Source organism: Alligator mississippiensis, chromosome 1 (assembly GCF_030867095.1).
Source record: "Alligator mississippiensis isolate rAllMis1 chromosome 1, rAllMis1, whole genome shotgun sequence".
Classification (NCBI taxonomy): Eukaryota; Metazoa; Chordata; order Crocodylia; family Alligatoridae; genus Alligator; species Alligator mississippiensis.
The window spans coordinates 247,830,384-247,846,825 of NC_081824.1; the positions used below are offsets into that span (position 1 = coordinate 247,830,384).

The 16,442-nt window shown below is 44.5% G+C and overlaps 1 protein-coding gene across 2 annotated transcripts in view; it reads left to right on the top strand.

Moving 5' to 3' along the window:
* Positions 1–14,664, top strand: part of ILDR1 (immunoglobulin like domain containing receptor 1) — a 29,569-nt gene extending 14,905 nt beyond the window's left edge. Inside the window, exons 7-9 of one of the 2 annotated variants that reach the window (XM_019476455.2) lie at positions 12,917–13,015; positions 13,528–13,690; positions 14,285–14,664. In XM_019476455.2, the coding sequence (XP_019332000.1) occupies positions 12,917–13,015; positions 13,528–13,690; positions 14,285–14,378 (356 nt within the window). In that variant the 3' untranslated portion in view covers positions 14,379–14,664. Of the gene's footprint in view, positions 1–1,023; positions 5,484–12,916; positions 13,016–13,527; positions 13,691–14,284 lie in introns of those variants that run through there. The other variant, XM_006259431.3, reaches the window with a different exon arrangement.
* Positions 14,665–16,442: the final 1,778 nt, after the last annotated feature.

Below are 16,442 nucleotides of genomic sequence, written 5' to 3' on the forward strand. Positions count from 1 at the left end.
TGGGTGCGATTCAATTCACAAAGTTATAGAGGGGTGCCTTGAGTCTGATAAGAGGCAACTCCGGTCCAAACTGGTTGAGAATCATGATGTTAGAAACACAATTTAGCATACCTTTATAAATACCATTAAGATTTTTTATATGGCCACAATTTTCAAACATAAGTGCTCAGAGTCGTATCTAAGTTCCTATATTAGTGGGCCTCTTTTTTTTTTAAAGATGCCAAACCATTCTAGTAAGGATATCTAGCTCACAAGAACCTATACGGAGAACTGAAGGCGAGGGGTTTTTGGCATTATTATTTTATTGGACCAACTGCATAGTTGGGACGGATATTAGCCAAGCTTTCAAGCACATATTGCCCTGCTTCACATCTAGGCCCCTTGTAAATTGCAAATTTCGATATACTCCATGTGGTAGTAGGGCTAGAGTGATGTTGTGGCCATGATGGTCCAGGAAATATAAAAGAGGCAAGGATTCTTTGGTGATATTTTTTTACTGGATCTCTCTCAGTTATACTCTTGGTTTGAGAATAGATATTACAAAGAGATAGAGAGAGGCCCAAAGACCATGCCTCTTGTGTGTTTCCTGGGCTAGCTTCAGTACAGCACCACCTAAAACTGAAGTTGTCACATAAGGCACTGAACAGTCTTTCACTCCGTTTTCCTTCTTCAGCCTGCAATGTGGTTTGAACCGGCAATCTGTATGGAAGACCTCATAGCCCATTCCCAGACTCCAGTTTTATCCAGTTTTGTTCCCTAATTATTTTTACACCTTTCAGTTTTTCAGTGACCCCCAATTCACTTGTGTGGGACACTAAGATATAGGGCTGTTCTCAGATAGGTCATGCCTCACAGTTCCCTTCACTCTTCCCCATGCTACAGGGAGAAGTTTTCCCCCTTTTAAGTTTCCTCAGATTCAGCCCTGGCACTAGTGCAGATATGAAGCATCTTGCTGTACCCCTCAGCTCTCTAAGTTTTCTGTGCTTCCCATCACAGTTCTGAGTGTGTCGTTTTCTCTTGCAGGATCGAGGAAGCTCCCGCAGTGGAAGAAGCGTTGTCATCTAATGCGTGCTGTGCTGAAAGGGCCAAGATTCCTTATGGTTCTGCTTTGCCGGGGTCCCTCTCTGCCTTTCCTGCACATACATTGATATGACTGCTTCTGATTGTTGCAGGTCTCCTGCTCAGGAGGATAAAGCAGGTCCCCACTGCATTTGTGACTGAGGAAATCTGTGCCTAAGGGCCACAAGATGCCTGGCTTGTAATACCATCTAAATGCCTTGATACCTGTTCCCTACCCAAGGAATTTAAGTAGTTAACAGGCCATGGTTTGAAAGCATTCCTTTTGAAGGGAAGACATTTTTTTTTTTCTGTGTTCAGCACCACAAAAGCATGTTTCTCTGCTATGAGCCTGCCTTTTCATCTGGTTGGGTGTCCTGGAACTAAGAAGGAAGTCCTTGGAACACTCCTCCTTTGCAAACTGCTCACCCAGTTAATACTCAGGCAGAACCCATAGGGTGACAGGACGTGTCTTATTTCTTTGATTCAGGATGCCAGCAAGTATGGTGTGAGTGAGTGTAAGATTCACCAGCAAACATCTGATTGTACACTGTGATAATGAAGTAGTTTCCTGTTTGCCCCTTAATGGACTCAAGTAAACTTGTTTCTGTGAGGTAATGGAAACATCAAAATGCCTTACTGCATCTGGCGATAGCTGCACATACCCAGAGAGCTCTCAGCAACTTCTGTGCTTGATGAACATTACTAGCTGGTTCCTTTTGTATTGATAAATCCATCTGCCCCAGCACAAAGATCTACCAAGGTTCAGGTATTGCAGGCTGCTGTTTTATTCTCAGGGCCTAAGATGGTGGGCAGCTACTCCCCTGGGTACTGTGGTCCTGATTTTTTTTTTTTTTTTTTTTTCAAAATTACTGAGCTTGTCCAACCTGCATTTGAAGCCATGGGGAGCAGGAGATGTCCCAACAGCTCTGAAAATCATGACCTGTATGGATATCTCTTTGGAGGAATCTACCCTTTCCCCAGCATCTTCTCTGCTTAGCTTTCCCCTGTTGCTCCTTATCCTCCCAAATTTGGTATACGAGGGAAATGGACTCTAGGAGAAATCTTTCAGTCTTGCATTCTGCTCTTAGTAGTGCTGTTACAAAGCTAATCCTTACTGTCCACCCCAGTGATTCTCAATGAGGGTCTTGCCGCACCCTGGGGTGCCTTGAGATACTTTCAAGGGTATTGAGGGGTGCCACATAATGTTAGCATGAGAAATTTCAAATAGGAATCCAGAGTGTTAAAAACATTCTGACTTGTTGGGGTCTTTCTGAGTTCTTTGTAACAGGAAAACTGATTTATTAGTTTTTCATTCATTTTTTGACTACAGAAAAGAAGGGTGCATTTTCTGAGGGGTGCCTTGAGTCCTATTGAGGGATGTTTCAAGTCCAAAACCCCACACGTTGTTCATCTGATCTGTAGCATGGAGACTGCTGGACTGTGGAGGGGATTGCCTGTTAGCTTACCCTGTGGGTGTGTCTGCATGTACTTTTACTGCAGACCAATAAACTCCGGAGCTTATTGCTTATCCAGAGCTTTTTGTTCCAGGGTGTACCATTTGATCACGTGCTAGGGAGCAAAAAATTCCAGAGCAAATTGCCTCGGAGTTTACTCATGCATACCACATGGATCCTGGTCAGAGTAGTCCAGGTTGGCAGGGGACCCAGGGAGTCAGCCTGCCAGCCCAGGGCTGCTGTGATTGGGCTCTGTGTGCTGCAGGGGGGCTGGCTGGGGTGCAGAGTGCCTTAGCACGGGGCTAGCTGGCAGGCAGCCCCCACACAGAGGCACACTGTGCCCCAGCCAGCTGCGGAGCAGCACATGGAGATGGGGGAGCAGCCAGCCCAGGGCTACTCCTCTGTCTCCAAGTGCTGCAGAGCCCCCTTGCTGAGGCACACTGTGGCCCAGCCAGCTGCAGAGCGGTACTCTGAGATGGGAGCAGCCAGCCCTGGGCTGGCTGCTCCCCCATCTCCATGTGCTGTGGAGCCCCTGTGAGGCATGTGGCGACAGGGAAGCAGCCAGCTCAGGGCTGGCTGCTCCCCCATCTCCGTGTGCTGCAGAGCGGCTGGCTAGGGTGCAGGGTGCCTCAGCATGGGGGCTGCCTACTGACTAGCCCTGCACTGAGGCAATCTTCCCTGTCAGGGCAACATCTACACATGCACTGCTGCTCACAAAAAAACTCCGCAGTGGGGGTAGTACTTGTATTTTACAAGACCGCCCTGCTACAGATTTTATTAGTTCTGTGTGCCCTAAGAAATGTTTACTGTAAAGTTCATTGGTCAACTATGTAGTAAACTTCTCACGTAGATGCACCCTGTATTTACTAGGAGAGAGATTGCTTTAAAAAACTAATTTCTGTAGGAAAAACAGCAAGTGACTTTCTTGATGCGATTGGTTTGCCACTTTGAATATGCAACAGAAAAACCCTTCCTTGGATGTTCATAGAATCATAGAAAATGAGGGTTGGAAGGGACCTCAGGAGGTCATCTAGTCCAACCCCCTACTCAAAGCAGGATCATCCCCAACTAGCTCATCCCAGCCAAGGCTTTGTTGAGCCAGGCCTTAACCTCCAAGGATGGAGAGTCCACCACCTCTCTGGGTAACCTGTTCCAGTGTTTTACTACCCTCCTAGTGAGAAAAGTCTTCCTAATATCTAACCTAAACTTCCCTTGTTGCGAGTTGAGACCACCGTTCCTTGTTTTGTCATCACCACGAACAGTTCAGCTCTACCCTCTTTGGCCCCACTCTGCAGGTAGCTGAAGGCTGCTATCAGATCCCCTCTCAGTCTTCTCTTCTGCAGACTTAATAAGCCCCTCTCCTCGGAAGTCATGTGCCCCAGCCTCCAAACCATTTTCATTGCCGTCCACTGGACTCTCTCCAACTTATTCACATCCTTTCTATAGTGGGGGCCCAAAACTGGACACAGTACTGCACTGCAGATGTGGCCTCACCAGTGCTGAATAGAGGGAAATGATCACTTCCCTTGATTTGCTGGCAGTGTCCCTACGAATGCAGCCCAGTATGCTGTTAGTCTTCTTGGCAACAAGGGCATATTGCTAACTCATCCATCTCACTATAACCCCCAGGCCCTTTTCTGCAGAGCTGCTGCCCAGCCAGTCAGCCCCCAGTCTGTACTGGTGCATGGGATTCTACTGCCCTAAGTGCAGGCCTCTGTGCTTGTCCTTATTGAACCTCATGAGATTTCTTTTGGCGTAATCCTTCATGTTGACTGGATGCTTCCCATCCCCACAGTAAAACTGCTTTGCAAAGGCACCTTCCTGAATTGAGGATGATCAGCACTCTGGGCACTGCTTGTGCGTTTTGTAATTACAGGTCTTGACCAACCTAGTCTCTATGGTTACATCATCCAGTTCATTTTTTCAAGGTTGTTGCCATGAGGACATTTTCTACTGTTTGTTCTAGTTTTAAATGTTCCAATCCAATATGAGAAGACATATAGTGGAGCAAGTGGCTTTTCCCTTCCCTGGGGCTGCATATACACCAGATAATTACACTGATATATGGATAAATGTTTATCCTGGGCACATATCCCCAGCTCAATTCCATGGTTTTGCTTGTATTTGTACTGTACCATCGCAGTAGCAGTACTTTTTTGGGTGTCCCAGCATGACTGTCTGAAGCAGTGGCAGCTAGGTTCAGAATCTGCTAGGGGGCTGGAGAATATATTGCTTTCCCACAGTCCCCTGTGTACCAGTGATATTTCTGGGTCCATATCTTGGGATGGAGGCCAAGATAAACATACACCTCCCTCTTCTTGATCAGCAAGAAACTTTGCCAGGTTTTCCTTGGAGGTCTGCAGTTGGTGGCCAGTCCTGCAGAGGCTGAAACAGGGACTTTCAGAGCTAAAAGCATGAGTCTATTTATGGCTTGAATTCAAGAATTAGTCTCTATTCCAGGTGACTGTAACAAACTGCTTTCTGGCTCCTATGCAGAGAGGCATATGTAACTTGCACTTACAAATGAGTTAAACTTGCTCCATGCTGGATTAACTGGTCTCGTATAGTATTTGGGGGTGATGCTCATCAGGTAGAGATGCTCTTGCATCTGGTCAATAGCTGAAGGATGGTGTTATCAAGTTGACCATCAAGTAACCAGGAGTGGCTGGCTAACTTCAGGTGAAAGGACAAGATTTTGTCTGTGCTTCTGTTGCACTAGCCCTGATACTGCAGCAACTGGAACAGAAGAAAGAGGGCTGTATTCCTCCTGGGAAATGACCCTCTGAGATTTGATCACTGTGGATGGATCTTGTTTTGAATTTCAAAAGGCTGTAATCATGTGCTGGTGGTGGGACTTGCATAGTTTGGATGGTTTATGATGTTGTTGGTCATGGCTGCTTAATAGTTTGTATCAGTTATGAAAAGGCTATGATGATTGCACTGATATTAAAGAATGACTTTCCTTCACAATCAGCATCCTGTTTGTATACCAGCAGTGTTCCTCTGCTATAAGAAGTAGCAGATGTCCAGGACCATACAGTTCAGTCTCCTTGAAAAGGGTAAATAGTGGACAATGAATATTCTTAAGCATAAATTGCTTCATTAAAGTGTCCATACCTGTAATGAGATGAGCAAAGCAGCATGCAGTACAGTTCCTTTTTTCAGTATCAACCCATCAACCCGGTTGCCCAAGTTGCAGAGAGTAACACTGACTCTCTTTCAAAAATAAATTCTAATCTGAGGCCAAGGCAGAAAGCAAAGTCCCCTTCTTTATGCACAGCACTCTTTCCCTTCCCCCTCCTCTACCATGCTGCTTTGCACAAAACCTTGCACAGCGTCTTTTCAAGACTTAATGCCTCATTATACACTAAGAAAAAAACATGGAAGACTGTGTAACAATGCCACCTGCTGAATCCTGCCACAATACCATAATTGTACTAATTGCTCAATTTAGGTTACTTATGTCCAGGAAAAATAGCTTCTTTTTCTCCATTCCCACTATCTAGTAGAGAGAAGGAAACTGATTCTAAGAGTTCTACAAGGATTAATCATGTTTGGAACTTCTGTTCATATTTCTTTTTAAAATTCAAATGAAAAAAAAATCTACTGATATGGACATTCTTCAGGAAAAATTAATTTAAAGTCTGTAACTGAAATTAATTTAGTTTTTCAGCTTTCAAATAAATTTGGGGCATTTAATATCTTATGTAACCCAGGAACAATAATGGTACCTTGTGTTTTTAGATATCTACTCTGTATTGGAGTGAGACAAATAATTGCAAAGAACAGCTGCAAATATTGCAGTTTGTTCACACACACAGTTTTCCAACAGTTATAAAGAAGTAGTATTCATGTGTCAGGCAGTTTGTGGATAGTTTTAAGAATATTGCTAAATACCCTCAACAAATTCTTCACTGTTGGTTGCTAATTTAGCTCTAGTTTCCATGGATTCTGTTGCACAGCTGAAGAGGAGCAGCCCTTGTTTATGAGAAGTAATTTCCTGCCCTGGTAGAGATGAAGTAGGCTGGAAATGATTCAGGTATAACAAAACCTTTCATAACGTGAGTATGTGACTCTGTCATTGCAAACTCTCTTAACTTTCAGAGTAGCAGAAATCTTAGAAAAATAGGGCTGTAAGGGACTGCAGGAGGTCATCTAACCCAGCCTCCTGCTCAACTCAGCGCTTACCTAACCTGGGCTTTAAAAATTTTCAGTGTGGGGACTAAACAACCACTTCTGGTAACCTGGTCCAATGCTAAGTCACCCTCATAGTTAAAGTTCTTCCTAACATCCATGGACAGATCTAGGATTGCAGCAAGAGGGTTGCAGATTTATGTGGCATGTATGCAGTGAGTTCTTTGACCTTACCTGCTGATCTCCACAATTGCCATAAGTTTTCTGAGCTCACCAGCTGATTTGCATGGGCTCTAGCCAAAGCTTCTACTTTCACGCAGCTCTGGAGCCTGAAGGGTGAGTGCTATTGCTGTTTATGCTTCCTACCTTCCACCCCACCTCTCCCACTCCTCCTGCCTCCCCTGTTCAATTAATCAACAGGGTAAAAGAGTAGAGGAGCAGCAGTGCATACCTTCTGGGCTTCAAAGCACCAGAACCCATGCAGATCAGCTGGTGAGCCAGAGAGCCTATGGCATGTACAGAGTTCTGGCAGGAGGGGTGCTGACATGCCAATGAATCAGCTGAAAGGGGTGGAGGGCAACTGAGCCACCACAACCTCTTGGATCCGCCTCTGCTAATATCCAACCTACATTTTCCTCATTGCAGCTTAAGGCTGTTGTTCCTTTAACTGTCCCCTGTAGCCACAAATAATAGTGTATCATCATCTGCTTTATAAACACCCTTCAGGTATTTGAAGACTGTCATCAAATCCCTTCTTAGTCCTTCTCTTGTCCCAACTCTTAGCTCCCAATTCTTCCAAAAATTTCTCCTATGTCATGTTTTCCAGACCACAATAAATTTTGCTGCTTTCTGCCAGATTCTTTTCAATTTGTTCACATCTTTCTTGAAGGGCAGTGTCCAGAGGCCTCACAAATGCCAAAAATAGCAAAAGAATAATTTCCCTGGACTTGTAAGTGGCATTCCTGTTAACAGCAGACTGGGTTGTATTAGCTTTTTCTTGCAGGAAGAACATGTCATTGACCCATTCAGCCACTTTCACCCCCAGGTCCTTTTCTACAGTACTGCAGCCAAGTCAGTCATTCCCCAATTTATCCTTGTGATTGTTTTGTTCCACTGGAGGACTTTGCCTTTATCCTTATTGGATTTCATCTGATTAATTTCAAGTCATATTTCCATTTTCCCCAAGGTCATTCTGAATCCTAATCCTATCCTGCAAAGTGTTTGCAACCCCACCCATCTTGGTTTCTTATGCAAATATCCAAGCGTGCACTCAATTCCATCCTCCAAATCTTAAATGAAGATGCTAATTAATACCAGGCCCAGGAGAGACCCCCGGGGAATCTGCTTCTATATCGGTCCCCAATTAGACATCAAGCCATCAATGAATATTCATTGAGCAAGAAGACCTAACTAGTTAAGTATCCACCTTACAGTACTTTTGCCTACATTTAATTTTCTTATCTTACTAATGAGAAGACACAAAATACTGATCTTGGCAGCTGCTCCCCTCCAACCTTAGATCTGACAAGTGGTGTAAAACTCTCCCATTCTCCCTCTGACAGAACGGAACCATATGCATAGCTATCTTATGTATTTGCAGAATGCCCATCATCACAGAATGTAGGCACCATTCCAAAAATGGAGCAAGAAGGGTTGTTTGTTGTGCAATTGTTGTTTGCATTGTTTGAAAATAATCAATCAGCCCACTCTTGGCAATCACCTGCTTGGCAAGAGAAAGGCCCAGATATGAGTTTTGGGGCTGCTATTCATGTCAGTGTTAAGCTGACATGAAAGGACCTAACGAGTAAGAATGAGAACAGTACAAAACATTCAAACTGCCTCAAGTTTCTGAGCCGCATGCAGGAGCTCTATTGTAGGGCTGTGTGAAACAGTACTGTTCTGATTCAACTTCTGTTTCGACGATTCAATGGAACAGTGTTTCGTTTCAAGTTTCATTTCCTTTCAAAAGCACTGTTCCATTTCGTCAAAACTGTTTTGCTGTTTCGACACTATTTCGATGTTTCGCCCATAGTTTATTATGGGGAAACATAAAATACAGCAGGCAGGCAGATAGGGGGCTTGCTGGCACCCCCAGGAGGACTGTGGGGACTGTGCCAGAGTCCTCCCAGGGGTGTGAGCCCCCGATCTGCCCGCCAGATGAGAGAAGCTGGGTGCTGCTGCCAGTCCCAGGCAGCAGCACCCGGGTCCTGTCACCCGGCAGGCAGATGGGGGCAAGCACCCCAGGGAGGACTCCAGCACAGCCCCTGCAACCCTCCTGCGGGTGCCGGCAGCCCTGATCTACCTGCTAGCTGACAGGAGCTGGGTGCTGCTGCCTGGAGCCAGCAGGGCCTGGGGCAGATCAGCTTGTGCGGGGACCATCTCCTGCCTTGGGATTGGGGCAGCAGGTCCCCGCATGAGCTGATCTGCCCTGGCCCCGGCCCTGGCCCCGCTGGCCCCAGGCAGCAGCACCTGGCTCCTGTCAGCCAGCAGGCAGATCAGGGGCCTGCTGGCACCCCCTGAGGGCTGCAGGGGCTGTGCCAGAGTCCTCCCAGGGGTGTGTGCCCCCGATCTGCCTGCCGGGTAACAAGAGCCAGGTGCTGCAGCCTGGGGCCAGCGGCAGGACCAATCTTCCCGGCGCTGGGTGTGGGCTGTCATCTGGCAGGCAGATCATGGCCCGCACCCCCGGGAGGACTCCGGCACAGCCCCCACAGCCCTCCTGGAGGTGCAGGCTAGCCCCTGAGCTGCCTGCCGGATGAGAGAAGCCGGGTGCTGCCACCTGGGACCAGTGGCACCAGCAATCTTCCTGGTGCAGGCCCCAGACAGCAGCACCCGGCTTCTCTCATCTGGCAGACAGATCAGGGGCCCGTACTCCTGGGAGGACTCCAGCACAGCACCGGCGAGCCCCCAATCTGCCTGCCAGATGACAGGAGGTGGGTGCTGCCACCTTGGACTGGCGCTGAAGCCAGTAAGTCTGGTTTCAAAACTCAAAACTTTCTAAACGTTTTGAGTTCCCTTGTTTTGTTTCAAAGCTGTTTTGAAGGCTTTTGTTTCATTTCGATTTCACTGTTTTGAGCTTGAAATGCATTGAAACAGCTTTGAAACAAAACACCAGGCGAAATTTTGCACAGCCCTACTCTATTGCTAATTCTAGCAACCTTTGCTGAAATCCACACTCCCTGCCAGGCTAGACTGTTCTAAGTAAAAGTTCCACACTTATCTCTAGATCAAGTTTTGAATGGTGAGTTAGGGGTAAGACTGGTCATACCCCAAGTAAGCACCATGGTACAGATCAAGCCTTTGAAGTACTGTATTATGTTTAGCTTCTACAACATGCCTTGTATCATTCTTCTAAAAATGTTCTACTATTATAGCTCTCCAGTGAAAAGACAGATGTTAACTATGTGGATTTTTCAGAGTGGATTACAACTGACTGGCATCTCTTTTGTATTTGTATGTTTTGTTGTTTCTTTTTAGAACAGGAAAAGTAGTCATGTGCTTTCAGGAGAAGACCTGGAACCAGAGGATCTATTCTCATCTGCTCTGAATCTTGTACCACTAGAGAGGGTTGGGGAATATTTGCATTCCATCCCCAAGAAGTTTTTTTACTTTAGAAAAAAACTTTGTTTTTTCAAATAATAAAAATAGCGAAGGAAAAAAAAAAAAAGATGAAAACCCTTTTTAGTCACAGAGGAACAACTGATGAAAAATTTTAGACCTGCCTTCTTCAAAGATGTGACTTTAGCCAAGTCATTTTGCAAATCAGTGGGTGCATCTACACATTTATTAATGAGCAGTAGTTACTGCGCATTTAACTTAGTACTTATATAATCCTAATACTACTGTGCTGTAGCATATTAGCACTGTTTTGTGCAGTGACGCACTACTGCACAGTATTATTAGACTACTGTGCTGTTAGTGTATCATGTAGACATATCCGGTGAGTCTTGTTTGTTAGTCTTTCTTTTACAGATGGGGGAAACTTCTGGCTCTATGTCCCCTGCCTGTGCCAAACATTGCATTTAAGACATGACAATCCAGCTAATCACAATTTATATTGTTGTCCGACCACACATCTAAGCAATTCATGGTATCATAAAACACAGAATAAGCTACAAAAGATATTCCACAAAAAATGCGTAATAACTTTGTGGCTGGTTGCTATGATGCCAATAATTGAACATGTGGCCATGTGTGCCCCCGCGGCTGGGAGCCTGGGGGATGCTGACAATAAAGTGTAGCGAGATCTGATGCTGGATCCCCCAACCACGCTTTGCAAGAGAGCCATGGCAGGAAGTGTGGTTGTGTGGATCATACATCAGATCTCATTGCACCTTTACCTGCATGTCTGGCAGTGCCTAAAATGCTTCAGGCTTTATACAAAGAGAACAACTTTGGAGTTAAATAATGTTTTAATTGTTACAGGTTAGCTTAAATGCTGACTGAACCCTCTATTTCTTTTTTCCTCATGGGAGAAAGGCATCTGATTGCTTATTATAGTTAGCGAGTATTGGTAAAGTAAAAAATATATGGGACCTGCTGAGGCATTCAATGGAGAAGGAGAGCATGAAGTAAACACTTGTCAAATGGAATTTGATCAGTTTGTGGAAGGGTTTGTCTGACCTGGTCGCCAGCCGCAGCAAGGGACTCGATGACCCCGTGTTGCTATGGGTCAGAATCCAGGCTCAGCTGCACTGATCCTCCATTGCCAAATCCCAATCTGAGCAGGACTCTGGACTCTACACTTCCTGCCCATCCCACCCCGCCAAGTCTCATTGCAAAAGAGCTAATGTGGAAAAAGCAAGACCTCTGACCCCTGCTCTCTCTATATTAACGTGGCATAAGCACTTAGCTTCCAGATGAGCATCTTCTCCTTCCTCTGCCTATAAGAGAGACAGGTAAGAGCAAATTCAGCCTGTAGTTTCCAGCTGGGTGAATTATACTAAATGGTATATATGGAACATCCAGAAGTCAGTAGAGCTAGGGGGCTATGTATACCCAATTTCCTCTGGCAAAGGTCTGATTTACTCAAGCTATTAGCTCTTCTCCCTATTTCCAAGGCAGTAATAGTCTATAAATTTGGGAGGATGAAATTCATCTACTAGGAACAGGAACCTACTAATGTGTTTCATGGCAGGTCCAAGGCAGGAGGAGACAGACCAAGGTGCAAATGGTATCTCAGGTCTGCAGGAGAAAATCTGGCCATAAGATTAAAAAGTAGTTCACTTGGTTTCCTTTCTATCTGTAAGAATTAGATAGCAGTTATCAGCTGCCTAGGTCCCATTAAAGGAATAGCATCTAAGGTTAGGAAATGTATACTAACAGCAAGCAGTTGCTGGTACACTAATCATGAGCCTTGATTAGTAGCCATTTGGCACAAGTTTAACAAACCTAGTCTTTTCAGGAGGTAGCCCAACCACCTTTCCTGCCATGAGATGCCTTAGTTTTAGTGACTTGTTCATATGTCCAGAGGTGATGTAACTTGACTACAGAGTTAATTTGCTCCAGTGTAAATTACTCTGTTAGGTCCAAATAGTTGAAAAAGTGTAGTTAACTTTAACCTTCTGGCTTTGACTCCTGTAATACTGATTTTCCAAAGATCCTCTAGTAAGTATTGAGAGAGAAGAGACTGGATGAAAAGGAAGCAGTTCTAGTACTGCTTTGCTAACTGCAACAATACTAATGTTTTTGTGCACTATTAATGCTGATTGCTAGCTGCATAAGCTTCTAGCAAATCCCAGGATAAACAGGACAGATGAAACCCTTCCGGACTTCTGCTCCCATCTTTTCCCTGTTGTAGAAACAAAAATGATTAGACCAACCGATTGTTCCATTTCATTCAGTCTCCTATGTCTAATAACAGCAATAAGAAGGTACTATGTGAGAAGATGCAAGAACCCCTACAATATTACTTTTTAAATTTTATCTGTCTGTTTAGGTGGAAAGCTAATTGTTATTGTTACTCCCTATCAGGTTAGAAGTTTGCTTCTGTTTGGCAACATGATGATTTAGATCCTCTATAAGATAAATAATTTTTGGTTAAACACATGATCACCTCAAATGCTTTCCTTATCCATGCACCTTTAATATAGCAACTTAATAAAATAATACTGTATCATCATTTTGTATTGAATTAGCTTGGCTATTTAATAGAAAAAGAAAAGAAAAAACAGAATGTTCATAGGAAGGAAAAAACCCTGCCTGCTACAAGTTAAGTATGACATGTTGAATAGATATGCCACGATCAAAGGATTAACTTGTGCTTCCTGCAGGTTTCTGTACCTATTGCTCTGAACTTGTACTACAAACCATGCTTCTGTCCAGGGCAGTGGCTATAGCCCTTGTAATGCTTCTCAGCACCAGTTTCTCCGGTAAGTCTGACAAAAGCTCTTCAGTCTATCTGGGACATTCCTCAGCTTTATATGCATTTAACTTACTCTTACATAAGCCTATCCCAGCCACAAATGAAAGCAGAAACTTGAAACTTGGATTTTCACCATGACTGGCAGCATGAGTCCAATTTTGAGTGCATTGCACTTGAAAATCCCTGACACCTCTTGACTGATGGGTTTATCTTGGTACTAGTGCTCTGCCCAGTACATGCTACTGTCCACAGAGGTGCTTGAGCACTGGTGGTAGTGTGCTGTATCAGGTTCTGCTACACACCTCCAGGCTGTAGGTGCTACTAATACTACGTGCATGGGCTCTATTTTTGGAGGCTGGCCTCTGAATCACGGTGCATAGAAATTCTAGTGTGAGGCTCTGCATCCCTGAACAGTTTCCACACAGTACCTTTCCAGTGCAGACCTGTGAAGGACTTGGTGCCATTGATGAGAATGGTCATTAGAGGTGCTTAATATTCTTTTTCCCTTCTCCTCTCCAGAAGTGAGTACGAAGACAATTGAAAAGAGACATGTCCGTCGTGACTGGCTGGTCATACCTGACACAATTGCATATTACATATATGAATCCGTGAACAAAGTGTCGCCTACGGTTGGGCAGTTCTTGGTAGATGCTGTTCGGATGCCAGTCATCGCTGAGATAAGGTTTGAAACGGTTTCCTGAATTCTTTATTTGACTAGAGGTAGGAAAGGAAAGTAAGGAAACATGGTTACTCTCCAGAGACCAAGATCCTTGAAAGAACAGACCAAGCAACCTCTCACAGAGCAAAATACACATTCTTAATCCCATCCATCAAAGTATAATTCCTCCCTCTTGAATACTTACGGGTGATGATCCATAATCAGCTGTACTGGGCCTGTCTGGAAGCGCATGAACTGGTGCTGTCTGTTTTTAACTGTCTGAGAGAGGGAATCCCAGAGAGTAAATTAGGATGCATGATGGATTGATTCAGTTAGTAAATATTCCTCAGGCAATGGATACTGGCAAGCAAGAGCCAGAAGTGCACTCACTTGAGAGGTACCATTCCATTCACAAGAAGTCCCCAGACCTATCCTGCCTTTTGAAGCGAGTCTTTTCAGGACCACTGTAGAGCTCTACATTCACACTATTAAGCTAAGCTGTCAGGCCAAATTAGCTTTATAGGCCAAGACAAGGGAACAGCAGCCTTTTGACTACTGAAAATGAGAGGTTTCCACGCCCATCTGCATACCTTGCTAATACATCATTGTCTCCTGCAGGAACCTTTTGATGAAGGAAACTGCTAAAATCACTGTGATGGCTGAACAACTGGTGGAAAAAATAAAGGGTGTGTGGAAGAATGGGGAAGCCTAAGTAGCGAGATCAAGACAAGTCACAGCCTCTGGATGTGTAGCCAGTTTTCGACAGTGTCCTCTCTCCCTATGGACTGAGATCCCTTATGAGCAGAATATTCCTCATATTCCACAATATTGCCACTAGAGGGGGTGGAAGCTTTAAAGACTAGGGAACCCATAACCTTGAAGAAAAAAATGTGGTACTAAAACAGAGCTGCAAGTAGCTGTATTTCTGTAGTTGTTTAGGAAGCCAATTTCTCCTTTAACAGTATAGCCCTTTCTAATAAAACTTTGATTGCATTACAGTTCCTTCTGTTTCCTCCTTTGCATTCAATATTATACAACCACTGTCCACTTAAGCATCCTGTTCTGTGGAGAGAACTGATGTGATACAAAGGAAGAGGGATGATAAATATGTTCTCAGTGATATGGAGGATCTCCCAGGTGAGCAAAACCAAGCTCAGGAACTACTCCTTTCTTCCATAGCATCCACATGAATGTAACATCTCACACATGTGTTGGGGCAGGTGGTTTCTTTGGCATCTGCAACAGTCCACAGACCTACAGATGCTTCTGACACTAAGTACTGCAGATTTTAGCACCTGCTGGGTTCCCAGTTACTGCATCTAACTGCATCTACATCTAATTGAAACTAATACAGTCTGGCACCTGTAAAACATTTTCCATTGGAAGATACTGACTAATGTAGAAAAGCAAATGTGTATAAACAGTCTGTGCATAAATCTAGGCTGGGAATTGGAGGGTTTCTAATTATCTTTGCAGCAAGGTTCTGCAACAGCCTTTCAACAGGAGTCAAAAGCTCTCCTGAGCCTAACAACCTGTGGGGCTGGGTGGGTAAGGCGCACATTTTTGTCTCCAGTGGCACACAAGGAGGTGAGAATTGGGAATTGGGAACCATCTTGTCTGTCTGCTTCTGACACCCCACCCTGAATGACCAGGTCTGCTGTGCACAGTCTTTGGCACAAATCCTGAGCGAGGCTTCAACTTCCTGTTTTGAGAGTGGCAGTGAGCTGCCTTAGCTGCCCTTTCTTTCCACTGCACCCCTCCTGTCAAAATAAGGTGGGTGAAAAAAAAATTAGCTTTAAGATGGAGCTTGATAGTTTATGAATGGGATTTTATGATGCAGTTGCCTGAAACAGCAAGGACTTATGGTCCAAAAGGTCCTTTCCACTCCTCATCCCAACCCTCTCCCAGGCTGGGTAAGGAGATCTCTATCTTACAGTTATGTAAACAGAGGTGTAGAAGGTATGTGATTTGTGCATTATCACACTAGGAGTTTGGGGCAGAAACTAAAGTAGGTGGCTGGGAAGTGGAGGGGGTAAGGCCTTCTTACTCCTCAAGACAGGAAGATCCTTGCTTGGACTGTCAAAAAAAAATCAGTCTTCCTATTGCGAAGCAAGCATTAGCTCTGCACTGGTGCTTGGAACTAGTTTTGTGGAGCCAAAAACAAGGTCACTGGAATAAGTCAGTTCTTGACCACAGCCCTGTAAATTGCCTCACCTATTTCTCTGCCTTGGATCCTGATACTGCTGTCTTGACAACCTCTTTTGTGGACTTCTTGGTTGCTACTGGTTTGGTCATGTGCTTTTTGTGTTTCCTTTCTTGTGCACACATGTACAAACACACCTCTGTACCTCCTTGTATGAAGAAGAATGAGCTGAGCAGAGTGCAATATGAGCTGATGAGGGAGTTTACCACATGAAAAATAAAGCAGCTATTTCCGTTATAAAAACAATTTCCTACCTGCACGCCACTCCTTGTGTTTGACAACCTGCTGTTTTGCTCTTTCCTTCTCTTCCTTTTCACTGTATTCTAAGTCCATCCCTTTTACTGAGGCAGACAAGGTTCCTTGGGTGAATTTGATATCTTTTATTAGACCAACCCAAATGTTTGGAGAATAGTTATTAAGCAAGCTTTCAGGTTCAAAAACCCTTCGTCAGGCTAAGGAAGCTTCAGCAGTTGGTGCGTGCTCTTACTGAGTCATTCAAGGAGCTAGGTTATTTCTCCAGCTGTACTTATCTTCCAATTATCTTGCATAAAAAAAATAAATTTATGCTTAATA